The 27,648-nt window shown below is 42.5% G+C and overlaps 1 protein-coding gene across 3 annotated transcripts in view; it reads left to right on the top strand.

Annotated features, from left to right (window-relative positions):
• lpp (LIM domain containing preferred translocation partner in lipoma) overlaps nt 1-27,648 on the top strand; it is a 168,461-nt gene that overhangs the window by 38,352 nt on the left and 102,461 nt on the right. For all 3 annotated transcript variants that reach the window (XM_030083324.1, XM_030083325.1, XM_030083326.1), the window contains one exon: nt 19,409-19,608. In XM_030083324.1, coding sequence (XP_029939184.1) covers nt 19,413-19,608 — 196 coding nt within the window. In that variant the 5' untranslated portion in view covers nt 19,409-19,412. The remainder of the gene's footprint in view (nt 1-19,408; nt 19,609-27,648) is intronic.

Consider the following 27,648-nt stretch of genomic DNA (forward strand, 5'->3'; position numbering starts at 1 on the left):
CTGTCCTCGCCGAGCACCCAGCAAAGCCCAGCGTAGCCCAGCCCTCAAATGCCCAACGGAGCCGGCTCCATCTGCTTTTCTCCACTGAGCCTCGTCGTATATCTGTAGGAAGACTGCTGCGACAGATATTGTAAGGGAGAGAATTCGGCTCCTGCGCTCCGTCGGTATCAACCTTCGAGCAGATCCCCACTCGGAGTCGCTCCTTAACGTCGAGTGCTCATTTCCAAAATGAAAGGCAGCAATTAACCCTTCAAGGTTGAAAGATGGTGCTTTGCTCATTTTTTTCCCTTCTTTTCAGGTAGCTACAGTTGGGGGAAAAAAAGAGGGAAAAAAATCCTCCTGTCGTGTGATAAGCCTTTCCTCTGCTGTGATAAGAAGCCCTGGGAAAGCGCCTGTCAAATGAGGCCAATTAATGATGGCTTGATGTTGATGTTTTATCTTCTCAAGGCAAGTCCGCGGCTCGACTCGCTCACTGTTGTTCCCTCGCAGATAAGCTTTACTTTGTTGACTTTGCCCCAGTCCACTCTGTGAACCCAGGGCTGTTATTAGCTACCTATCCGAGAGTGACATGTGCATCGCTACGAGCCAGCGTCGGATAGCGGGTCTTTATAGTCATCGCTTCAGTTCGCTGCATTAACGGTTAGATTTAATTTGGGGCCGTCACGGGCACAACAAGCGCGACCGGCATTTTTGGAGGCAAGGACCAGCTTTCTCCTCTAAACTGACGTCTAATCACTCATCGCACACTCTTATTTGCTGTAAACAACACTGCAGCGCGGGATGCGTCAGATGCTAATTAAACGTTTTCCATTAAATCCGGAATTTCATGAAGAACCGGAGAGTTTTCACGTGCATGTCCTGCTTACCTTTGAGGAATTTCCAGAGCTAAATTGCTCACTATTGAAGTGTTTTATATCACTGATTTTCCCCCCTAGAAATCTGGAATTGATCAATGAATACATTCTTGTTTAAAAGCCCCCGAAAGCAGTGTATGAAATCTTTAGTCCTGCTCACATGTGAATCTGATTGAGGAGTAGATTTAGTGCTAAGATTTTCAAATGAATCCCAAATTATTGAACAGCTGAATCATCAAACTTGCATAATATTGCCAGCAAGTGGTATGTTCATGTGGCTTGAGCAGTGTCTCCAAGTCTCGAGGCATTCCATTCATCCATTCAGCATGGTTGAATTATTAGCTGCTCTCATTTTTTGATATTTTTATGGACAAAAATAAATCTTTCAGCAGCCTCAGTCAATCTTTACTTCTGAACTACCACAGTATTTCTGGCTTTTGTTAATATATTATTTTGTACTCATTGACAAAGCAACAGTTGTCTGAAAAGCCCCTCTCAGTAGCAGTGCTACCATGAACTGTACCAGAGGCTGTCAATCCCCACCGAGGGAGTTCTGGGTAGAAAATCATACTATCATAATAAATTACATCATAATATATTGTTGGGAAGCTTCAATACCCCTTTTTTAAAGGACGAGTGCTAACCTTTAGCTACGTTCTGAAACCGAATAGTGATACGAGTATCCAATGCCGTCGAGCTCGAGCCTAATTCATACTCCGTGCGCTAACGACGTGTGAATCCTGCATCCAGCCTGCTGCCGCCCGGCGCCCCGGCTCGCTCTTAATGAGCATAACAGTCATACTTTAATCGTGTTTAGCATGTCCCACCGCTCGTCTATGAGCCCTAAAAACTGCGTGGCATGTAGCGCAGCTCAGAGTTACGTGCTAAGCAGTTAAACTAATGAGCAACATCGGGCTGATTCTGTCTCTCTGGTGTTGTTCCAACTGTCTTTCTCCTCCCGTTGATATTCTGACAGAACAGACTGTACAGTCTGTCTGACTTTTGTCATTTTTATTACCTTTGGTATTGTTGTTGTTGGAGTCCACTGTAAATAAAGTACATGCGTCAGTCCGACTGCACACACGTGGGATGTGATGGACTAACGAGGTTGGCCGCTGTCTGCTGCGAGTGCTTAAAGTCTGTTTGATATGACACCATATTTAACAAAAAAAAAAAGATTTCGTTCTATCAATTGATGTTTTTTAGCCTAAAGATGAACATTTGAAATATAATGGCTGTAACTGAAGTAAGATGTTTTCCTTCAAGGTTCTGTTCTTTTGTGCGGCTGTACAGGATAAAGTTTCCTTCACAATGACACGCTCGGACAATTTTTTTCATTGTTCAGTTGAATGCTTTACCTCCGTTTTTCCTTATTGACATTAAATCTCTCTCTGCAATCATGGAGCCGTAGTATTGTAAAAATGCATTGATGCCTCATGTTTCTATGGCTAAACATTAGCGGGGACAATTGGCCGACGCTGGATCATTTTCTGTCATTTTCCCATTGATTTGCGCAAAAAAAAAAAAAAAAAAAAAAAAAAAAAACGTGGAACATACAGATGCTTTCTTTGTTTATTGCCGATGCAAATATTATTTTTAAAGTCTTGCTATCGAGCGCAGAGGTACGCAGAGAGATGGTTAAGGTTGTGTTGTGATATATTTACAGCTGTCACTCAGGAACCTCCTGAGACCGAGATAAGATAAACTCGGGAGACGACGCATCCCCACCACTTGCAGTATCAAGGAGCACATACTCCAGTCATGCAAGCCATCCAATTCTATTTGATATATCCCAAGCCAATACAAGCTGTCAGTCAGCATTAGAGTCAGATTCCCATATTTACAGAAAAGTTGTGCTGCTGTCATTAGGGAGCGAAGGCCAACAACTCAAGTAAACTACTCAGCAGCTTCTTAAAGAAACTCATGCACATCTTGTTAGGAAGTGAGAAGGTGATACTTTAACTAATGTGGCTGTTATCTCCTGGAACCAGGAGGTATTGTGATACCTGGGCCGTGAGTGGTGAATACAAAGCTTTCATTTGAACTCTCAAATTTATCTTTGAAACTCTGCAAATGAATGTTGAGATACTTAAACTCACGCGCACAAAAACTGTAGGTGTCCTCAGCAAATTAACTGACCCTTAAGACTTTGTTTGCTTCTGAAAACAGGTTAGTTTTATTAAAGATTAAAAAGAAAATGACTTGAAAGATGTGGTGGCATCAAGAAAAGAGTGCTGGGAGGAGAGGAAAAATGGAGGCTTTGTGAGTGAGCTCTCTTCATAGAGAAGAGGACTATTAAAAATGATTTAAATATAGCCAGTCGAGAGAAAAAAGGAGACGATGTTGGCCCTGAGACACGAGCATTAAACTGCATCGTATTGTAAGTGCTGTCTATTCGACTGCTCCATTTTACAACAAGTCACTACGCAACTTGCACAGTATATTGGGGGCTTTTTTTTTTTTTTTTTTTTTTTTTTTTAACCCAGATATCCTTGATGCTGACACCGGAAGTTCCCCTCGCTTGAGGTCAAAGGTCAAACTGGTATGCTCGTTCTCCGTCTCGTTTTTAAATAATTGAAACAGAGTTAATTAATTTAATTGGATACATTGGTGTCCCACTGCTTGACTGGCCACTGCTCTGTTTTTTAAAACTCTTCCAAACCGGTCTGACTCTGTTTCCACGTAAACAGAGGAAAATGCTTCTTTTCTGGAATGGTGCTGCTGTGCATGAGCACCACGGCCATAGGCAAGAGTTCTTCTGCACATGCTCAGCAGATGGACAGTAAGAACAACCTTTACCTCCAGAGTGTCTGGACTCCCAGTCCAGATCCTCCTGGTCCTGGTTCCAGTCCAGACTCTCCCGGACTTGGCAGTTTTACAGTTGACAGTCTCCATAATAACAACGGAACTTTGTCGTCGGTTCATATGAATGTCTCTTTTCTCCTATTGTTATTGTTTATTGCTTATTATTTTCTTTCTACTTGGACTTACTATTATATTTTAGCTGTGTGTTTTTTTTCTTTTTCTTAGCAATTGAGAGTAGTTTACTGTTTGCGTAGTTCGTGCCTCTTAGTTGTAATGGTGTCAGTTTTGTGTGCCATTGTAGGTTTCGTCGTCTTGCATCCACATGTTTGTGTGAGTTTGTATTTTGGGGATCACCTGTGATCTTTTGCTGGTGTTTCTGTAGCTCTTGTGTTCCTTGTTGTGTTCCTTGTGTTCCTTGTTACTTTGCTGCATTTTATTCTGGTTATTTTGTATGTCTCTGTTTACCATTTTGCATCTCTCTGACTTCCTGGGGCGCCTTTGTGCCATTTTGGTCCACTCAGCCTTCCGCGTGTACGTATTCGCAAAAGTTTGAATTCATTTTGTGGATAAAGAAAATGTTTTAAATTGAAAAGCTAAAAGTGCATTACGGAGCTGTAAATCTGGCGTCGGTGAGTAAATAGTCACCTTGTTAACTGGAGCCTTCATCTCGTGTGGTGTGAAGGCAGCCTGCTGGAGCTACCTTTCCCTGCTCTTTTGCTCAGGGTGGTGGCGCCGGGTGTTGGGTGGGGGGTTGGGTCGCTCGTCTTTGTAGTAGTCACAGCTCCCAAATCTCATTTGTAATGGTTATCATGTGGTCGGGCGCTTCACAATAGCTAATGGGGAAAACAAATCACTGTTTGCCATGTTTATCATATGATTAACCTTCATCTTATCCGCCTGTAATTAGCCTAATTATGAGAGGCTTTTACTCCGGATGCTTGATAACACCTCGCGCAAGCGGCGCAGAGAGCGTCTCTGGCCTTTCAGTGATGACACTGAACCTCGGAGAGAGTCGCTTCCAAGTCATTTGTAATTGAAAGCGTTTCAGCAAACGGTAGTGAATCAGTCAGATTTGTTTGTGTGGATAAAGCTCATTTTCACACACAGAGCAACAGTGTTACTGCAACAGTAATCAACTTAGAGAAACGTTACTGAACAGTGTCAGTGGACTAAAACATCTGTGAACTGACTAAATAAAAAGCAGATGACTGAACTCCTGAGCATATATTGACAAACAAATGAATAACTGTCTTTATTTTTATTTATTGAAAAGGCTAAATCTGGTGTGGTGGTTAAATTTGGTCTTTTCTTTTAAAGTTGTTTCAAAAATGATCTTCCTGACTACATGTATCCTTTGTAGTGCAAAACCTTAACATATTGCAGGGTGTAACGGCATTTAATGAGCTTTTAATATGTCACTTATTTATATTTTATGTAGGGAGACACAAAAGAGAAACGAAGTAGGATGGATTTGTTTAATATGATTCTTCCACATACATTTTTTAATCACCAGTCAAACTAACCTCTAATATTAGGGTAGACATAGCAGTCCAATAATTTATTAATAATAATTTTGTTGTATTGTGCAATGTATTGCGACTATGTCTGAAAGCTAGAAGAGAAAATCTTCCATAACCAGATGGCAACAAGGTATCAGGAAAGATATGAATGGAAACGTTAGCATGGCCCAGCACGTACTCCAACCCTCCACTACACATGCTGTCATCTCCACAAAAGTGAGACTTGCCCTCAGATCTACATTATATTATATTAAAAAATACATTCTTAATGGATTTGGGGATTTATGGACAAATGAAAATGCTTGCGGACTCTAACTTTAAAGCGATACTTCAACATTTTGGCAAATTGGCCCATTTACTGCAATTCCTTAGTCATTTCGAACAGCGTACTTACTGTTTTTGTGAGGGAGAGCTGTTGTTTATTCAGAGGTGAGTCGGGGAAGGTTTTCGGGACGGACACAATGGAAGTGGATGGTATTTTTGGTTCCCCTTGTCAAACTCATCAAATACACAATCCAACAACCCCAAAACACTTTGGTGGACACGTTATAATCCACACATTCACTACGCTTTGAAATATTAATGCAAAATGACCAGATTGAGTTGTTTATGCGAAGATTGCTAAGACGGAGCTACTTACTAAACATGGCGTCTGGGCGTAGTGATTTCAAAAGAAAAAGTAGTTCCCAGCATTTGCTTCAGTTTCGTAACGCTACAATATTATTTGTTGGTGTTCCACAGCGTAGTGAATGTGTGGATTATAACGTGTCCACCAAAGTGTTTTGGGGTTGTTGGATTGTGTATTTGATGAGTTTGACGAGGGGGAACAAAAATACCATCCACTTCCATTGTGTCCGTCCCGAAAACCTTCCCCGACTCACCTCTGAATAAACAACAGCTCGCCCTCACAGAAAAGTAAGTATGCTGTTCGAAATGACTAAGGAATTGCGCTAAATGGGCCAATTTGCCAAAATGTTGAAGTATCCCTTTAAGTTTGTGACTGACCCAGCCGTCAGTGCCGACCTGAGTTTGGCACCAGTTGCGGAGGCTGGACGGGGTTTGCTGCCCGTGTCAAACCGGAGCCGTCCTCCTCGGCCACACACCCGGGGACCTGTGATCCAGACCCTCGTCCTCACAAAGCTGCTTTGACACGACCGAAAAGGTGATTTTGCCCGCTGGCTTTCTCACGCCTTGTTGTCGCGGCCGCTTTGCGTCAAGCGCTCGGTGCTAATGCGAGGAGTGACTTACAGCAGGTGACTCTGAGACGGGGTGTGGGATCGGTGCTGGCACTGCAGGCGAAGTGGTCTCAATGTAATTGATGAAGACTTCAGAAGACTCTTTCTTTCAACACATCTTATCTAGTCCTTTTTTTTGTTTTTTTCTCCCAACCAGTGGTCTGTGAAAACTCAGGTTTGGGTTCTTTGTTTGGAACCTTGTTCTCCATTGATCACGGTTGATGTAGCAATGCTATGCGCTGAGCGGCATTCCTATGAGTTTCTGCAACCAGACATGTCAAAAAATTAAAAGCTCAATAATTCTGCAGCGAACCCACTTAGAAAGTCAAAAATTACAGAACCTGTCACAGCACAAAGGGAGCAACTTTCAGTGTTTTAGTCTTTCCTCCGTGCTTTTGTGAATGTATAAGTGCACTTCGCAAGGCTGCAGATTAAACTATAGAGGCTGTGAAACAGGCATTAAGCTTTGTGATTATGTTGATCCACAAAACAGCCGAGATTCAGTGAGGACGGGCCACCACAGTACCAGCAACAAACTCAGTCTGTGAGCACAGAGAGAACATGCAAACTCCACATAGAAAGGTCCTAGTCCAGGAGCAAACTTGAATCGTTTTAGAGAGTAAAACAGTGATCTTTATTATCTTTGTATTGTCGGCCGCACACGTGTATGCAGCTGCTGCTTTTCGTACCTTTAATCATATCTGGTTTTTGAAATACCGTCTGTATACATGCACTTTGAGCAAGTGCTGACAAGTATTGGACTGTTCACCCACCTCCAAGAGATTATTTCTCACCTGTTGTTGTTGTTGCTGTTTTTCTTTGATAACCATGTGTGAAGCAACAGTGTGTGCTCAACATGTGGTCTGTCTTTACCACCCAGTCCTCTTCGCTGGACTGAATCCGGCCAGTGCTTTTCTGTTATTAATGCAAACACTGAAGGCTAACTGTCCCTGCATCGATATGAACTTTGGCACAAAGCAGAAGCAATTGACCGTCTCTTTCTTCAAATGCATGTTTTTGGTCACCGCCGTCCTTTGTCCGACTCAGATTATTGAGGCTGTGTAACTTTTCAGGCAGTAACTCCCAGACCACTCGCTGTGGTCAGACTTAACAGAGATGCCTTAAAGTTCCTAATTCAAACCACACACGTTTCATAGAGATAAGCGTTTGTCTCGCAGGAGTAAAGAAGTACAGCTTCACTTTATTTCTTTACGTGGATCAAATTCTGAACCGGCAGGGTCTCTTGAAGGTCACTGCATGTAAGAGGATAACAGTGAAGAGTTTGTTCTGTAGAAATCTCACTATTCTGGTACTTTATAAATTGATATGTGCCATTAACTGCACCTCTGTGCTTGCAAACCAGTTTTGCTTTATGTGACTTCTCTTAAGACTCTCCTCTATTTATGATTTCTTGCTAGATTGGAATTAATTTAATTAAGACATAGCAGAAATAAAAATGAAATAAAAAAAAAGATATTGTGAAGCATGACTGTGGTATCAGTATTCTGTCACATTGATTGTCATCTGCAAGGCCCTGGAGCGATTGTAAGAGTCAACTGAATGCAGAAAGTTTCAACTTTGCCAAAGATTTGAAGCGGTTTACAACACTGGTGTATTGTATTTCCAGTTTTTCATGTCTTCTTCCATTTAAAGAGTGAAATATCTTCAAAGTGGTTAAAGTAGCCTGAACTAGCAGCATTGATACGGCGGTATCCTTCTGCTCTCTTGCCCTGGCGTTGTTGGAGTCTTGTCGCTCGCAGCTGTACTGTTTGCAGCAGCTATGTTTCAGAACATGATGTTTGACTTGAACGGTCCTCGCGGTGCTCCGACACCGCTGTTGTGCTTTAAGCTATTAAATTTTTGAACACTTGAAAGAGGTCCCAAACAGCTTTTTGCTTTTATTAATATGTCAGTGCGTGATGTGGTGTCAGACTTCCGGCACCTTCAAATATTTACCCCTCCCGCACAGCAACGTCTCGGGATCGGCGATGACCACTTGAACCCTTTGCTCTGTGCTGCTGCCGGCCAGCGGAGTGCGGGGCGCCAGCGCATGTTTGTGTAATGTCGCATTAACCTCTTCAGCCATTCGACCGGCCCTCGAAAAACAGAGCAGGTCCAACGCCCGGAAGACTCGGCAACAACCTCTTGCAGATGGGAACCTTTAATTTTTAAAGCGGTTTCATCCGCATGGCTGATCCTCCGCACGTTGCGTCACGAACCGTGAGTGCTAATCCCAGTCGCCTGCCGCACTTCCACGTGGTATGAAAAAAAATCTGCCGGGCGGAGTGCATCCATCTTCGTCTCCGCCGTGTCTTTTTGAAGTGATGTTTTGATTGGTGCCCAATGAAGTGAGAACTGTGTAGTTTTAACTGAACTCCACTCATGGGACAAAAACCAGGGTGAGAGAAAAGCCGCCTAATTGTCCTGTCGATCGCATGTTTTCCCATCAGCCCACTGGAATGGAGGGGCAGCGCTGAGATGAGGGGACATGCTTTTATCCAGAGGATTTCAGCTGTGGAAAAAAAAAAAGAAAAAAAAAAGAATATATATATATATATATATATATATATATATATATATATGTGTGTGTGTGTGTGTGTATGTATGTATATATATATATATATATATATATATATACACACACACATACATATGTGTGTGTGTGTGTATTTATATATATATATATATATATATATATATATATATATATATATATATATATATATATATATATATATATATATATATATATGTATTTATGTATACATATTTTTGGACCCTGTTTGCTTATTTAGACTATCTGATGAAAAAAAGCCATGCGTCAAAGTGTGAAATGATAACCTGACCTCAGTCACTTAGTAGTAGGTTGCATTTAACAGTTTAAATATTGAAATTTGAATCCTAGAAATAAATAGAATTCATGACTTAAAGCTTGGATCCCAACTGCCCATTTTGTGATCTGTTTCCTCCCAACGGTATTGATGCAAGATTTCAAATGAACTGTAGAAAGACTTGACTCACAGGGCTCAGTTTGACTTCAGCGGTCTTAGAATGGTTCACCAGATACCTGCTCTTCATCTGGAGCAACCTGTCCAAACGCACTTTGGCCCAAAAACTGAGCAAATGTCGGTCGTGTAATTAGAGACTCAGAATTGCTATTTTGAACGGCCTACTCACCTGACCTACTCACCTGTTCACCTTCCCAAGACCTGAAGAATTAAATCAGCAGGAATCAGGGTTTCTCCTGAAGCGCTCGTACTGTCAGGCATCATTGTCATTTCTGCTGATGGACCCATAAAGAAGCATTCATCCGTTCTAGTGTCTCCACGCTGTTTTCTTGTTTTCCTGAGTCGTTGGTCTGCTGTTTGAAGCCAGAGCAGGCAGCTGTTGCTGGAAGCTGGCAGTGCATTTCAAAAGCAGAAGCATCTAAATACTGTACTTTTTCACTACATTTTCAATATTTTCAGTTTCCTAGCTGCAGAGAGTATTTTCTAGAAAGCATGTCATGCTTTTTCTCCTCCTTCACCCCCCCCACACACAAAAAAAATCTCTGAACCCTGTCATTTTCTGTTAGAATTCATCTCTCTCTCAGCGGCCCTCTTTGGATGGGTTTGTTTGATAGTTTCCTTGGTGGATATGAAAGATTAATGTGGCAGAAGCACCTGCAGCAGTTCCTCAATGACAGCTGTAAAAGTGCGGCGGAACAGCTGCGAGAAGACAGCCCGACTGCCATGCCCTCATAAAGCAAACTGTTAAACATGGTGTCACAGCTTTTTGTGAGTCACCCACTGTAACTGCCCCAGCAATCACGATCGACTTTCCCTCGATGAGGCACCAAAATAGCCCCCTCCCCGGTCTTCTTCTCTTCTTTTTTTTGGGTCCTGGTTGCCAGTCTACCTTCAGTTTGCCGTAATACATTGTGGTTTTGTCGGTGTGACATTTTGAACCATTTGTAATGAATAGTGACTATTTATGGCAGACACTGAGTGACTCCGGGGAGACGAGGCTAAAACAATGAACACCACATCAAATGTGAGTGAGAATTTCATACTGACAGCCGTTCAACACGTTTGACATCAACAACAACAAAAAAAAGAAAATCTGTGGATGTGGCAGGTTGAGTCTGTTGAGTCAGAGTAAGTTTGCAGGAAGGCTCCGTGTGTGAATGTGGCGTGCTCTGCAGACATTGTAGCCTGTGTGGGTTTCCTCAAGGTGTTTCAGTTTCCTCCCACACTTCATGGTCTGTGGTGTTGACTGTGAGTGAAATGGAAACTCTTGAAGCTGCTTTCACACGCGTGCTGTAACCTTGATGGTGTCTGAACACGGCCCCGAGGAACAGCTGCATGTGAGAACCTGGCCGTCCGAACTGGTCAGAGCGAATACCCGACAGCCTCGAATCCCACCGGGGCCGTCTCTGTAGCGCTCAGTGGAGCCCAGGGGTGAAAAGAGCAAGTCACTGTCCGAAAGGTTCACGTCTGGTTTGCTGCTTCTTCTGTTTTCTCGTGAGTTGCTTCTGACCTTGCAGTTGATGCGCAGGTCAGAGAAAATATTTATGCCGTTGCTTGAACAGCCATTATTATTTAGCAGCCTTTAATTTCTCCTGGCAATTTTAATGTACAGCGATGGTCGTCTCCGATTTAAAACTAAATCCAGTACTTGTTGACACATCAGATGGACAAACCGCACGTCAAACCACACAAGTGAAGTTCAAGGTATGGGAGCAGCGTTGTTTACACACAGCGTAGCCGTCTGTAAAGTTTTTTTACAATGCGATTTGATATATATATATATATATATATACATATATATATATATGTATAAATATGTGTGTGTGTGTGTGTGTGTGTCTGTTCTGCAAATTTCAAAAAGTTCTTCATATATAGGTTCCTCATGATAACAAAACCAATCCGAACTGTTAGCACAGTAAGCATCTTCATCTACAGATAATATCAGAGGAGAGAATACTGAGAGGTTATTACTTTCTTTGTTTACTGGAAATAAATAGATGGCCTTTCCAAAGTTTTAAGTAAGGGAAAACCAAGTGAGTTCTGCTACTGTGTGCTGGAAGACCGTGTGAGGACAGACAATATGGAATATTTTCTGACTGGTAGCACTTGTGAAGAGGCCGCTGCTCTGGGTAAGCTGCTGGTTGATTCATTCCCCATGTCGCAAACATGTGTTTAATTTTCCGTTGATGAGAGAGTCCAGTTTGAGTTCAGGACTGACGAGCAGGTAACTGTCGGTCTAATCATCTCGTGTGTGTTTATTGAGCAATAAAGCATCATGATTGTTTGTGAAGCGTTTTGCTGGACTCTCTCCCGTTCCCAGAGACCCCCGGTGCTCTGAGCTCCCAGGACCGAACCCTCAAAATCCCAAATCAAACACAAACTGACTCACATCTCACTTTTAGACATTTTTGCACTCATTTTAAACCAGGCTTCTTCACCCTGTAAGAACACAGCACAAACACAAGATCTTTAATTGTATAAATTTTAGCTTTTTAAATAAAGACAGAACCTCAGTGTTCCAGGTGTGCATTGCTGAGCCTGTGGAAAAACAAAGCAAAACAGAAAAACCACGATATGGGGAGTATAATGCAAATTCTCAGCTAAACCCTCTCAGTTGGGGTGTGATTGGTTAAGGAAATGCACAATAAGGAGCACATTATTTAATAAACTGGTACTGTGACTCGACTACACCCAGAATAAAACAGGACTTCTTTTTCTAAGGACATGATTCAGGCTCCCAGATTATAACATTCATTTTAATAACATCTGATGACAGTATTTTTAAGTGGTGAAAAGCTCAGCTTGAGTTCCTTATCACAGTTCTTGATAAAAGTGGTTGGAAAGTAAAAGCTTTTCTTGCACTCTAGCGCTATTATGTGGCTTTGAAAATGAGGTGGCACAGCTGTAATTGTGGCTTGTAGTCCTCTTCCTTGAACCCAGCTTTGTCTATTTACCGGTGGTCCTTTAATCTGGTTAAATGTTAATTCATTTCATCAAGCTAAACTAATTTGGAGAGGAGAAGCTGAATAGATAAATGGCTGGTATTCAAGACCTTTAGCACCATGTGAAATATTACCTTTATATTCTTTTTTTCCCAGTCGTGCTATATTTATCTTACTTTTAATGTCACTGTGTTTGTGTTTACCCCGTACACTTTTGTGAAATCTGCGCCACGATATTTCCTTCAACATGAAATAGGTTTTGAAGGTTAAAAAAAAAAAAAAGGGTTTTGTCACATGAAAAAAGGTGAATATTGAAACGACGTGTGAGTGACACGCGTGTTTCTTGTGTTTTTGAGCCTTGGGGGGCGTTAAACGGAATCATGAGCGACTCAGCCGCATTGATCGAAGTCAATTAATACGAGGTAAACTGAAGAGACTCACCGAGGAGGTTTTCTATTAAACAATCTACAGCTCTGCTGGAGTCATTGGACTCTTTATTTTGGATTTGAATGAAAGCACGGCACAGTATTTGGCATATAGCGAGCTATAAGTTGTTATGCGTTTCTTTTTTTTTTTTTTTTGCAATTTCTCAAATCATTTTGCATTAATGCCTTCACTGTCTGTTGTTCTTAAGTTATTGATATTTTATATAACCTACATAATATAGACACTCACTGGTCACCCTGTTAGACGCATCTGTGCGAATAGTCCATCAATTAATCACACAATGCATTTTGACATGTAGACATGGTAAAGATGACCTGCTGAAGTTCAAACCGAGCATAAAAATGGGGAAGAAAGGTGATTTTAAGTGACTTTGAACGTGGCATGGTTGTTGGTGCCAGAGGGGTTAGTCTGAGTATTTCAGAACCTGCTGATCTACTGGGATTTTCATGCACAGCCATCTCTAGGGTTTACACAGAATGGTGCCAAAAAGAGAGAGAGAGAGAGAGAGAGAGAGAGAGAGAGAGAAATCCTGTGAGCTGCAGTTCTCTGGGAGAAAATGCCTTGTTGATGCCAGGGGTCACAGTGGAGCAGCCAGACTGGTTGGTCATGATAAAAAGGCAACAGTAACTTCAAATAACTAGAAGTGTTGTATGTGGAAGGCCATCTTTGACCACATGGTCTGCGGCAGCAGAAGACCACGCCGGACTCCTATTAAGTGAGCATCTTTTGAACTCCACAGCCTACCTGAGATCATTGCTGGTCATGTCCACCTCTTATGCACCACCTCTTGATGCTTAGTTGCAGCAGGGTAAAGCTCCGCTGTAGTCCAGACGCCACAGATTTCTGTCCAAAAAAAGCCTTTTTGGGCCGTCATGGAAGAGGAGATTCCCTCTTTCATGAATGCTCGGCAAACAGTCTATGCTGGCACTTCAGTATGGAGGAACTCTGTACGGAATGTTTTCAGAACCCTGTTAAATCTGGACCACCAAGAATGAAGACCGTTATGAGTGTAAAATAAGGAACGTGGTGCTAGCAAGGCGTCCCTCATACTGTAGCTGCTGTGTGTTAACAGCAATTACTTGATGCACTGCTATTTTACCCCTGAGCTACATTCTTGTCTTGGAACAGGTGAAGACACATCGGAGAGCCAAGCTGAGCTGAAATACCAACGAATATATCTCATCAGCATCATGTTCACTTTGACCCAACATGCCCTCTCTGTAAAGGCGGACTTATTGTTGCACCTGACTCTTTAATAGCATTAAATATGCACAGGAGACGTCTGTCTATTCTCACGTTTGCTTCGTTCGCAATTTGGTACATTTCCAGCGAGCTTATGGCTGCAAATGAAGTAGTACCACTGATGACCTGTGGGGGCGGTGTTGAGCAGTATAACTCATGGGTGACGGGCAACAGAAACAAAGAAGATAACAGAAGTAGCTATTTAAATACAGTTCGGGACATAAATACTTGTTTCAGCATTTTTTTAATGCTTTTCATTGACGTTTGGACCAGTTGCCCCACATGAAACCAACAAGATGAACTTTACTGGCAGCCGCAGCGGCTTACTTTACCAACATTTAGCTCTTCAAAGTGTGTGAAGGAGTCATGTTTGGGTCTGAAATCTGACTTAAGCCACGACTCCTAAGTCATGTTTGACCCACAGTCAGACCGAGATGCAGAACAGGAGGAGATTGCGGTAAGCTGTCATTTACAAGCTGATGATTACCAAATAGAAATAAAGAGCAGACTTTACAAGCTGAAGCACAACATGCGGCGTGATGACGCTGCTGCTGCTGCTCAGCCTCAAGTCAGCTCACGGGCAAACAGTGCACAAAGGAAACATGTAATGGAGGGTATAAATACTCTTAAACTCAAACAGATGAATGTGATGTTTTATAAAGTGATGTCTGTTTGTTCAACTTGCAGACTTTCAACAAGTTGTCATTGGCAGCAACGCAACAGTTACCGTTCGTTCTCCCTGCTTCACGCTAACGACTGAGTCGCATTTCCACGTTTACTAATAAGCAAAATGAACACACGACATTATACAGCAATAAAATGCTACCATCTTTAATGCTCCTGAATGGCGCTGGCCTTTAGAGAAGTATTCCAAAGCTGATCAATACCAACATGTATATATACCAGCTTGTGCCTTTAGTTGCTGGGACATTCGCTTCCTAAATGAAATTTTTAATTCTCGCAGAGGCTCGGAGTCCTTGCGATGACTTAAAATTCGAGCACTGCCTAATATTGTGTTGTGTTTGCATGTTCTTCACATTTATGCATTGCTTTGTGCCACAGTCTAGCAACATGTGGTTGATGTTTTTTGTTTTGATGCATTTTAATTTATTATGTTTTTCTCTGAAGTTGTGCTGTGCAGAAACATAACTTCTTTTTCCTGGAGAAAAAAAACCCTGGCACAAACGTTTTTCAATCATTTAGAACAAATGTCTTAAATTCAATGTTCAATTTGTCAAATCACACTTGTTATTTCCTGGAATAGGAATTCCTTGCAATAAATTCTGTACTCTGCAAACAGAACAGCATCTTGAAGCGTTTCGCACCTGTGGGTCCGTCCCGGCTCCGGGCTGGGCCCTCTGGCTTCGTCATTTTACTGGTTTCCTGTAAGATGTAAAACCACACCTGTTCAGATATGTGAGTTCATTTCATCAGGGTACATAACACTCAGAGTGTGTGTGTGTGTGTGTGTGTGTGTGTGTGTGTGTGTGTGTGTGTGTGTGTGTGTGTGTGTGTGTGTGTGTGTGTGTGTGTGTGTGTGCCTGTCTGTCTCTCTGTTTGTTCTGTGACGAGCTGGAGACCTGTCCAGGGTGTGTCCCGCCGTTGTCTGTAGTTAAATGGGATTTACTCTAACACCCGGCGAACCTGCCCAGGACAAAGCAGCATGATGGATGGATGGATGGATGGATGGATGGATGGATGGATGGATGGATGGATTTGACAAACTCCAAACATATTCATGTGTCAAGACTTACAAATCTTAGACTAAGAGAAAAAAAAATGTTAAATTGTCAATTCGCCGATGGTTGAAAATGTGTTTAATTGCAGCTTTTCTTCGCAGTCAGTTCAGAATTAGTGTCACACAATTATGGCTCGCTATTCAAAAAGAAAGCAACACACTTTAGGCCGTATTCACACGTAATCTATGAATCACAAGAGTGATTATGTACTGAGGCCACTGCTGCGCCGGGTTCTGGCTCATGTCCCCAAAATGCCACATAAATCACTTGTTTTGAAGCAAGCTGATTTGATATACCCGGGTTTTAATGTGTACTTTAGGGCCCAGTATCCATATAAAGACATCCCACTGCGAATTATTTGCAATCATCAAAGAATGCAACCACATACTGACACAGAAAGGATGTCGCACATCGAGACTTACTCACACATGCACAGATAATTTCTCCTTTTTTTTTCTCCTCCTCTCCCCCCCTCTCCTTCTTTCAATACGTCTTTTATTTTGTTAGCCATTTGAGCGTCGTGAAATGAAAGCATTTGCATTGAAAGGACAGGTGGGTGTGAGACACAGAGCGCTGCGTCTGAATCGTAGCATTAAGAGCAGAGAGGGGGAGCAGGAAGAAGAAAAAAAGAAGAAAAATCAAAAGTAAGAACCATTCAGACGGCAGGAGGAGCAGGGATTTGAGCAGATATTAAAAGATGATTGTGCGTGGGCTTTTCTGCTGTGCTCCGGAGAAAGAATGTAAACCCCGTATCAGTCAGAGTGAGGATAATAAACAGCAAAAAAAAAAAAAAAAAACATCAGAACGCAGCACAACAAACACAAACAAAAAGAGAGATGGGGGGGGTAAAGAGAGGGGTGTGTGTGTGTGTGTGTGTGTGTGTGTGTGTGTGTGTGTGTGTGTGTGTGTGTGTGTGTGTGTGTGTGTGTGTGTGTGTGTGTGTGTGTGTGTGAGTGAACGCGCGGTGTATAAATAGTTCAAATATTTCAAGTGATTTCAGACTGTGATGGTGAAATACTGGATGTTTGTGTCCTCAGCCGCCGCCAGTTCTTTTCGTCTGCGCTGGTGTTTTTCTCCACTGTAACTGTAATGCAGACGCACAGTTTGAATTAAGTCACAGCATTGATTAGCCATCAGTCAAGAAGTGCAGAACACGCTCGCTTGTGATCATTTGATGCTTTTAACTCGTGTTCTGAGAGCACACACACACACACAGCCCCCCAAAAAATCCAGCAATTAATGCATCAGGTTGTGTTTTATTTTTCTTCCTGACTGGTGGATCCATGTTCCGTCATCCCCAAACACGGATCTGATCTCACATCTGACAGCTGAATACCAAAACATATACATCTCCATCACCGGCGGTTACATCAGGGTTGCGTTTTCCCAATACTTCTTCTGTTCTTTTTGTTTTTAAAACACTTTGTTGTTTTCGTCTCGCACATCACACTTTTGATTTGTTGAACTCGCGTTGGCGTCGCCAGCCAAGAAAGGGCTCGCAGTTCAAAGTGATTTCCCCTCCGCTGTATCGGCGCCGTTTCACTCTATTAACTTGGACATATCGTCGGGCGTCTGATCACGTTGAGTAATACCTTGTTTTTCATTATCCCAACATAATTCTGTCAGTAGCTTTAACTCCCCAGCTGAGGGAAACTTTGGCCTCTTTTGTGTATAATTGCGGCAGGGCGTGCAGAGACGGCGGTCTGGGTCACCTGCGACACGCAGCGGCGTCGCCGCGCTCTTTTCAAAGTGTCAGGATCCCATTGAACTGCAGCAACTTAAACAGTGTGGCTAAAATAATGCAGCGGCTTAATGGACAACTGCTGGTAACTTAGTCAAACTCATACAGCTTCAGAAATGGCGTTGAAACTCGGCTTTTCTGCCTCTTTAGTCTCAGGAGAAAGACTGTGTTAAAAAATTCTCTCTATTTCAAATCAGAGTGCATTTCCACATGTTAGTCTCATGGACGGGGACTGTCCTTCAGGTGGCCTGATTGTTTTATGCCAGCAGTTTTTACTCACGTCTAGAAATTGATACTCATAAAGTTTAATAAAGTACAACACTTTATTGTTCTATTTCTATTTGCGATAGCCGCCTCTCAGCTGCTGATATTAAGACGGAGCCCGGATTATTTATTTATTTACTTTTTTCCAGAAAGTGTTGTTTTTAACCAGTTTATGCAACAACAGAGTCAGGCCATCGTTGGAAAGTTCCACCTTGGCAGCTGTTTCAAAACCTTGCTTTTTCAAGAGACACCCAAAACGCAATTAAAGTTTTGCATTTTCACTTGAAAACGTTGTGTGAACAGGCTGGAAAGCTCTGCCACTGTTTTCTCGTACGGCGGAAGTACTGGGTAACTTTAATGGGTAACTTTCTTCTATTATCATGACATGACTGTAATGTGTCACGGTCCCTGGTGCCAGCCAGTTCTCTTCTGCTCTTGGTTACTTGAAAAACTGTTCCTTTAAACACTGAATGCAAAAATTAACTTTTTTTTCTGGAAATTTGAAAAGTGAGAGGGTGTCGTGCAAACTCCATGCATGTTTTGCTCTGACTGCACATTTTACCTCAAATTTCTCTCCGGATAAGTGTGTGATGAAAAACAAAGGTTATCAGTGGTGCAGCTCAGTCTTAATTTTCCCCATCATATATTACTTGATTCAATCTACTTATTCAGTCCTTCCGAAAGTACATTTAGCGCCGTTGTAAGTGTTGACCGGGGATGCGGAAAAGCTTCAGGTGTGCGGTACTTCGGGTGTGGTCTTAGGCTTGTGTTCTGACGCCATTTACAAAAGGCCGTTGGCCCGAGGTCAGGGCAGCCAGATGTGCTAAAATGCAAATGTATTTTGAGGAGTCATACCTGTGGCACTCCGTACACGCAGAACATGTTTCCATTGACCTCAGCTGTTAGTGTCCTGCAGCGTCTCGAGGCTGAAGTGTTTGAGCCTGTGTGGAATGGCCGCACCTGAGGGCGTTGTGGAAACAGTGGAAAATATGCTGAGAAAAAAACCTAAAACTGTGACTGATCTTACACACCTGCATTCTTTCAGGTATTTGCAGCATTCTTTGCTTGAGCGTGTCAAAAAAAAAACAAAAAACAAAAGTATCAAAGTACTCCTTTCAGAAAAAACAGACTTTTTGAGGAGTATTTTTCCGCATTCTGGTTTTTTTGGTTTTTTGGTTTTCGTTGGAAATCTTTTGACATGCCTTGAGGAAATATCCTTCATTGTTTGACTTAAATTTGAGGTGCAACATTTGAAAACCACTATGAATCCAGTGTGTTTCTGAGGTTGTTGAAAAAAGAGCCCCGTGTTGTGTTGCACGCGGTCGCTCCTTCTCATCAACAGTTTATTAGGCTTCAGTGTAAAGTCAGAGGAGAGTTGTTGTTTGTGTAGTGGTTATAGTGATGGTCTTTGTTAGTTTCAGTGTGAATACACACAAACTGAGGCGTTTACCTCACATTTTCTTCCAAAGAACGGCTACTTCTATAAAAGCGCTCATCGCTCTCTGAGTTTGGCTATATTTTCCAGAGTTTCTCTATCGCTCGTGCATCTTGAAGTCACACCATTGATCTGTTTTGTTTCTTTTTCCCACTATTTGTGTGGTCCCTCCTCAGAGCCATGTGGAACCCCGCCAACGGCAACGACCCGTCCGCACAAGTGACGGCCAGGATGGAGACCACTCCCTCCATGGGGAGCGCCAGCATCTCCATCTCCCAGCAGCAGGCACCCAAGAAATTTGCCCCCGTGGTTGCCCCCAAGCCCAAGTTCAACCCGTATAAGCAGATGGCCGACGCTTCTCATTCCGAACCCGCAGGTAAAGACAACGCCGAGTGACTCGCGTTGAGCAAATTACTTAGGAAATAGCTTTCATGTCCAGAAAAGAAAGAAAAGGTTATATTTAGCATGGCCCTGACTGCGAGGTGTCTCTTGTTCTTCCACGTCACCAGCTACTCATCAAGAACTACTTGTTAATTCTCTTACAAGGCCGGCTATTATAACTACTACAACTGCTTTTTCATCCGCGATTCACCAGGTGGTGAATCTTTCTGATACTGGTTTCCATAGTGATCGTATAATCTAATTTTCTCACTTCTGAAGAGCTCATTGAGAAAAGATGTGATTTAGATCTTCCATTATGCCGTTTCTGGACCTTGAACAGGCTTCACCAAAGCTTTCACAATCACCTGCGAAACAGAAAGCGGCGATACGAGAGTAGAGTGGAAGACCACAGCGAGGCCCTGAAACACACACTAACTGATACTCACAAGTACTTGATTGTCATGTAAATGTTGACTTTCCAGTCTTTTAGACATAAAGCTTGTATTTGTCAATTTCTGTAGCATCAAGTGGAGTGGTGATTTCAAGGAAATACTTTAACATTAGCATTGCAGCATTGCTTTTACGTGAACCTTTAGAGGGATATGCAGCCAATTCTTCCAAGAACTCACCACTCACCCCTGAACTCTGACAACACAACATTTCACTGATCCACTCTCTGAGCTGCCAAATGAAAAAAACAAGAGCTAAGTAACCTGTCATGCTTTGAAGGGCAGCAGGTCGTTGTTGTCTTTGTAAAGGCAGACATTATGGAAGAGCAGGATCACAACAGAGTACAGAAATCTGACTAACAATGTAGCCATTGAGTGACTGTTGTAGACAAACCAAAAGCCTGAAATGTTATTCCTTCCCAGGGTTGTCATTAAAGGTTATGATAGCCATTATTAGACTGTGTTTAGGTCAGGTAAGAGTCTTCTAAGATGCCGTCTGAAGAAGTGAGTGACTCTTTCCTTCTGCAGGTCTCTGCCGCCTGCTCTCTCAGCGTTTTGTTCAGTTCTGGTTGCGTCCGTATTCGTATTCACACGAAGAGTTGTCGACCAATCGGCAAGTTTTGTCACCAGAATGAGCGCCCAGCATCTTTATGGCAGAGAGTTCAAGCAGTGGTTTCCCAGCTGTGTATTAAAGTTCGTGTCCGGAGTTTTGAAAGAAAGAGGGTTTTTTTAATCTAAAGTCTCAGGATCCGCCCTCCCTCTGCTTTCATGAGCGACCAAGCCACGCCCCTTTAATTGTGCACGCTATTATCCGTCGGGTGAAAATGAGAGCCTCCGAGTCCTACAGCATCCTGCATGTTGAGCTGTTTACGGTGGATGTTCAGCAGACAGTGGATATATCTGCTGCAGAGCTAACTCTCCTCTGCTGGGCGAGCGGCCGTGCTCTCTGGCTGCATGCACAAGTTGATTGACAGCATGACAAAGCGGAAGCTCGAACTCTATTGGCTGAAGCTGACCGGCGCTTTTTCGGATAACATGGGGGTCTATGAGACGAAGGCGGAGCTCATAAATATATTTTTATATTACTTTATGCTAATATTATATTGTAGTATCGAACCAGACTGACACATTTAAGCTCTGTTGAAAAATGATACATACGTTGGAAACGAACGGAAACTCCGGACACGAGCTTTAACAGCCAATGAGAAGATCCGATTATGCGCTGAGGTAATGACGTAATGGACTGATTAGTAATTGTAACGTGATTAGCACTACGTCCGTGCGTTACGTGAATACTGACCCTGACAGGACCAGCTCTCCGTGGCTCTGGACTGTGACTGACTTCAGGAGTCAGTAGAAACTCGTTCCTCGCCTGTAACTCCTCGTATTTTGTTCCTGTGCACCCTCCTCTCATGCTCGATATTTAGTCACACAGCGTCTAAAATCAGCCCTACGAGCCTGAGCGCGCCTGTGGAAAGTTTCACTGACCCTCCTGTTGTTGGTGAGTTGACTTCACAGGTGATTTTTTACTCGGTGGATCTGTTTTATTTATTCAGACGTGCAGCGTCTCTTGAACCCCGGGCCCACGCTAGTTTACATATCTGTAGCAGCACATGATAACGGGAACGGAGGTGTGATCGCAGGCCTAATTTGGAATAAACACGTAGCGTAAGCACTGTGGTTTGCAGTCTATGTGTGAGTTCAGGAAGCCTTGTGCTGTCTGCTGTTTTAGGTCCCGTGGGAACCCGGGGTTTGTTTGCATGAGGAAGATTCCTCCTCTGCAAGTCAATATGCAATAAAAGTATTAAATTCCATTTAATTGTCCTCATTAATTATTGTTAAAGTTTACATTTTGGAAGAATACTGTGGGTGATAATTATTTATGTGGATTTTTGTGTTTATTTTAGTAGCAACTGCCATCTCTCTTAATAATCGTCTCTGTTAAGAAATGTATAAAGACATAACAATTGGTTTTTTAATAAAAAATAATCTCCAGAAGGGAATGTTCTTATAGCAAGGTCTTCATATCAAGAAATGCAAATAAACATATAAAACTTTTATTTGATGGTAAATTACAAATTGTTTTTCCAAAGAGCCTTTCTGCCCTATTAAGTGCAGACAAACACAGGATGTGGCTTGGAGTTACCTCTGAGAGCTGAAGTGTTACAGCTTCCTTTCTGATACTTTTTGGCCTTTTTAAAAGTACCGATGGATATATATGGTGATATTTAGCAACACTTAATTTGAGGCTGCCTCATTTAGTAAAGATGGAACAAAACACGAGGATTTCATTGTCCTCCTGTACGCCCCCCCCTTCAGTCTAACATGTGAACATCATCTAAACCTCTAGCCTGAAACACCCCTGATGAGAGCCCTCGATCTCCAAAACAGGGAGGAGGGAAACGGTTATGAAATCCAGCGCTCAGCCAGCGCGCTGGCTGTCAGGCTGAAAACACTGCCGTCTGTGGGGGTTTGTGGTTTGAGCTGCAGACTGTCTTCCACTCCAGATGTTAGTTTTGTAAAAATTGTTCTTAGACGGCTGCTTTTTGAGTCTGCCCACCAGAGGGAGGGGCGATAAAGAAAGAAAACGCTTCTCGGTGGAAGTTCAAAACAGCTCCAGCATTTAAAACTTTTAAAGTGGAAAATATTTCCATATTCACCAATGAGGTGATGCAAAGCTCAGCGCATGAGATGTCGACATAAAAGAGGCACAAGTCAATATTTTTAAAGAAAGCACATAAATAGGTTTTTAGAGGAATAAAGTGGAGGCAGTGTTGTTTTTCTAGCTTGCTGAAAGAGCCCCGACATGGGTCTTTACCTACGTTACTCGACTCAACTCGACTCAGGTTTTCGGCTTTTCCATTAAAGGTTGTATCGAGGATTTTCCATGGAGAGAGAAATCCAGTGACTGTTAGTCCTTTTTGAAATGCTGCCATGCGTCACCCACACCCCTCCTCCCCTGCTCTCTACGGAGGACCACCTCCTCCTTATGCAGAAAGTAGCATGTAGCAACTTAGCATCATAGCGCTAACACATAGCTACCAACGAGTCCTTTGGAACAACACAAAACACAGTGAATATGAGTAAAATCCTGCACTTGCGCCAAACCCTGTCCCTGAGCTGTCCCTGGTCTCAGGACGGGGAGGTTTGTGTGGAGCTGCAGGACTGGAGCAGACGCTCGGAGCTCACAGCTGATCTGTGTGGCTGCAGCCTGCAGGCTAAACAAACCCCCCCTCCTCCTCTCACTCTACGGACTTTTTCATACAAGTCTTGTTTTAAGATTAAACAAACATTTTCGCCAAATGGCAGCACGTTGCAGCTACGATTAAGAAAAATTGTCTCAAGTCTACAGGTGAAAAGGTGTTGCTAGCGGCAGCAGAGCCTAGCATGGTGGAGCGCGTGGGGGAGGGGGGACGAAAAGGGCGTAGGAGCATGACAGCTACGCTACAAATGTAGAGAGGTTGATTGACACGTTAGAAAACCAATAGATAACGAGGCTACCTTGTTATTGATTGGCTAAAGTAATGTTGGTTTTACAACGTCCAGCGTTGATTAATGTTTCTTTTCTTTTTTTGATCACAATAAAAACAAGGCTGCTACAGCTTAGTAACCCCATTTTTTAGCTTTAATTCATTTTTGTTAGTAATAAAGATCTTCTATACAACCTTTAAGTGTAATCCCCTCTGTAGCACCTCCTGGACAGCGGTTCCTAGCGAGCCGAGCCGAGCTGAAAACGCCATGTCGGCAGACGACCGGCCAGCGATTGGCCGAAACCAAATGAGCCCGGATGGCGTTGGCGTGATGGAAAAGAGCCACATGTGTGTGATCTGACGTCCGCCGTGGTTGAGTGTGAGCTCCTGTGTGAGGGAATGAAGTCATATTGTGAACAGAATCGCTTTTTCAAAAGGCCAGAAAGATTCAGATTCATTGGACTGAACTGTTGTCACACATTTTGATATGTTGGCAAAACACTGCATATTTATATTATTTATTCATCATGCTACTCATTTTCTAAAATGTGCCTCAAGCCTTAATCTTTCTCTAATTGATGCAGACAATAAAATATAGTTCATACTAAAGTAATACCTCAAAATTCTGACTACTGAAGAGAGGTGTTTCAAACCTGCTTCCCACTATTCGTTTTTACTGAAAATATTGTTGCTGTTTTAAATGCCTTTGTTTCCTAAATGGCTAGCAAGTGTGCATTTTCACAATGCAGCCAATTAAACTTTAAATTAAAGTGGGCATTTGGCTAATTCTCCTACCATGTAATATGTATGTATAATACTCTTGTTTTTCAGACATGCCGTGCAAACAGGACAGCTCAGTGAACTTTTATAGGTTGTTTTTTTGCACTTTCACTGCCGTGTAAAATGAGGATTAGCAACCAACGGAAAGAGAAGAAAAACACTGCGATCTTTGTCTCAACTGGCAAAATGAGATCCAATAAAGAATTACATAGAAATTTCATCATTGTTTAAGTTTTCGTTGATGTGATAATGATATTGTGACATGCCATGATAACGGCGAAGTGAAAATTGTGACAACTCTAGTTGTGTGTGTTTATGAGGGTTTACGCAGTGTGAAAGAAGTTATTCCATACTGTGAAGATATTCTACAGCTCTCTCTGAAGTCAGAACCAAGGGTTCAGGCACAGTTTTTACCTGGAAAGTCAGTTTTAATTAACTTCTTAAATATATAAAATTTACATGCTTCAAATGTGTTGTAAATAAAATGTTCTGAAGTATCTTAAGCCTGCCTAGATTATGCCTATTGTGAGAAAAAAAAGACAAAGCAAACAAACAGGCGATTTAATAATGGTCCGTGGTGTCATTAAACTCCAACAATCCCTAAATGTCACTTCACCGACGTTTAATCTCGACTTGTGTTGCTCTGTTTTCATTGTCTGGATATTTAAGAGGATTAATGAAACACTGTAAAAAGGGTGGGAATACATCTGTAGGTGATGTAACTCCGTAGCCTTGTACTCGGTAACCCCAGCATGTGGAGGTGGCAGCAGAACTTTTGTGACCGAAGTCATGTCGATGGTAACATCTGGAAACGTCTCTTGTCCTGCTTGACCCCAGTGGACACGCTCGTCACTTCAGCTCTGTGCATTTACAGTGACAACAGTTAGCCGATCTCTAACCACGCTGCATTGATTCAGGTTATTAGCACGTAACCTTGAGTGCTGAATAAACGAAGTGGAAGTAGAGAAGAAAAAGAGCCATTCATCAGATTTCTTTTATTTCCTTGCACATATGCATTGAAGCCTCTCCTGCTGTTGTCATGATTTTAACTTTGCTGGTTTATAATTTCCTACAGGTCACAACATCCCGTCAAATTAGCCTTGCTTTTATGAGCAGTTGAAGCGTTTCCTTTCTCTATTGAAACAAAGTTCAGCAGTGACATTTTTGATTGGTTGTTGTCAGCCGTTGGAAATATGTAAAGCCATCTGGAGACATCAGCACTTGTCAGAGGATAAGACGTCTTTATGAGCAGATTATCTAGGTCTCCTCCTCATTTATTTATTTAATATCTTTTATATCAAATGTGAGGACTGTCTGATGTTGGGGGGGGGGGGGGGGGGGGGTTGAGGATTAGCATAAAAATTAGGGGACAAGTCAATTTGGCACAGTGCCTTGCTGTCCCCTTTGTCTGGCGGAGGCCCGGTGTCGGGGCTGGAATGAGCAGTCTGTTTATTGAACAGACAAAAGAAGCCGGTGCAGACGGGGGCGGCGCGCAGCCAGCGAGGTCTACCCTCCAATTTGTTTCCTTCCCTTTTTTTTTTTTTTATTATTAATAAAGGCAGAAGTTGTACTGATTAAAGCCCCCAGCAGGAGGAAGTGAAAGACACGTACGTCTCAGACTGTGACCCTTCACTGAAAAGTCTTCACAAGAAATCAGATTTAAAGCTTTACATTGATCTCATATCGTACATGTGCAGCAGAAATATCAGTCTTGTTTCTTTTTTTTTTTTTTGAAGGCGCCTCAAACATCAGAAAATAAAATATTGCATTTAATGTGTGCTTTAAAAAAGCAACCTTGCTGAATGGAAAACATTTATAAATGTATGTTGAATACAATACTAGAAATTCCAACAAAACTAAAAGAGTCTTCTGAACCCAGTAATGCTGGTTCAGCTAAATAAAAGTGTTTCAACAAAGGCAAATCGGAGCGGTAGCGGCAAAAGTTCTCTTTCCAGACAACAAATTACAAGGTGACAAGGTAATGGACAACAACCCTGAATTCCCAGTTTCCGCGGGTTATTCCGTTTTACATTCATCAAAGTATTCAGATGCTTCCTGCATGTAAAGCTCAGAAGAACCTCGATGAGAAAAATGTGAAAAGGTCAAAAAGAAATCCCAGCAGCTTCAATGTGAGTAACAATGTGCAGTGCTTCTTTCAACCTGCGCCGAACACAAAACGCCAAACTATGCAGGACTTTACCGGCCGCGGCTGAGGGAGACGGCGCTGCCGGCGGAAAGGCAACGCCGGTCAGGGATGCTCAGCAGAGAGACACACGTGAAACCAAAGCCGAGTTCTTCAGGAATGTAAAGCATCCGTTTGTTTATAGCCCACCAGATGAAGTCCGGGAAGCAGGACCCAGCCAGACCGGCCACACAGACCCTGTCCCTGGTACCCGGAGTAGTGCCGGACCAAATGAACTGTAACGTCTGCAGAGATGCGTCGGTCAGCGTCAGTCCGGGTTTGGGCGGAGGATCAAGAGCTGGAGACCTCGATCTGATCACACCTCGCTTCTGTTGTGGCCAGAAAGCAGCAGAAATCAAGAACCCAAACTGAGAAAGCGCCAACATGCCTGGAAACCTTAAATACCTTTAAAGAATCCCAGTGAAAGAGCGTCAGAAAAAAAGCAGCAGAGAGACGCACAAAGTTTCAAGGTGAATAGAAAAGACAACCATTTAGTGAAATATCAGTTCAGAGTCTGAGGCACGTTTCATGTCTGGCTTTTTGGATTTTTCTTCTCCACGGTTAATAAATAAATACGTAATTATTGGGATAAATACAAAGGGGGAATGGAATATATATATGTATATATATATATATATATATATATATATATATATATATATATATTTATACACACACACACACCCCTTGTAAATCTATAAAATATTCAAATGTATTTTTTTTTAAATAGATTTAAGTTTCTGTATTCAGATAAACTCACACACATAGAAAACACATAATTCAACATATCTCAGTGAGTGTGTGTGTGTGTGTGTGTGTGTGTGTGTGTGTGTGTGTGTGTGTGTGTGTGTGTGTCCCTGCATATTCATTTATTCATACAGCTGATGTCCCTCCCAAAAAGTGTACACCCACCCTGCTTTGAACAGTCCTAATGACAGTGTTAGAATACACTCATTCACATTCAGCACTTCACCGCTGTGTTTGTTTACAGCGATCAGCTTTCATTAAAACAGCCTCCCGCTTCAGTATCGCTTCGCTTTATTCCAGACCCTCGCTGCACTGACTGAGGAGCAGACGTTCCCTCCAGAGTGGTTCTTGGTTCTGAAGTGAGGGAGTCCCCCACCTACCGGTTGAAAGTTTGTTTCTGTTTGTTT

The sequence above is a fragment of the Salarias fasciatus genome, chromosome 23 (assembly GCF_902148845.1).
Source record: "Salarias fasciatus chromosome 23, fSalaFa1.1, whole genome shotgun sequence".
NCBI lineage: Eukaryota > Metazoa > Chordata > Actinopteri > Blenniiformes > Blenniidae > Salarias > Salarias fasciatus.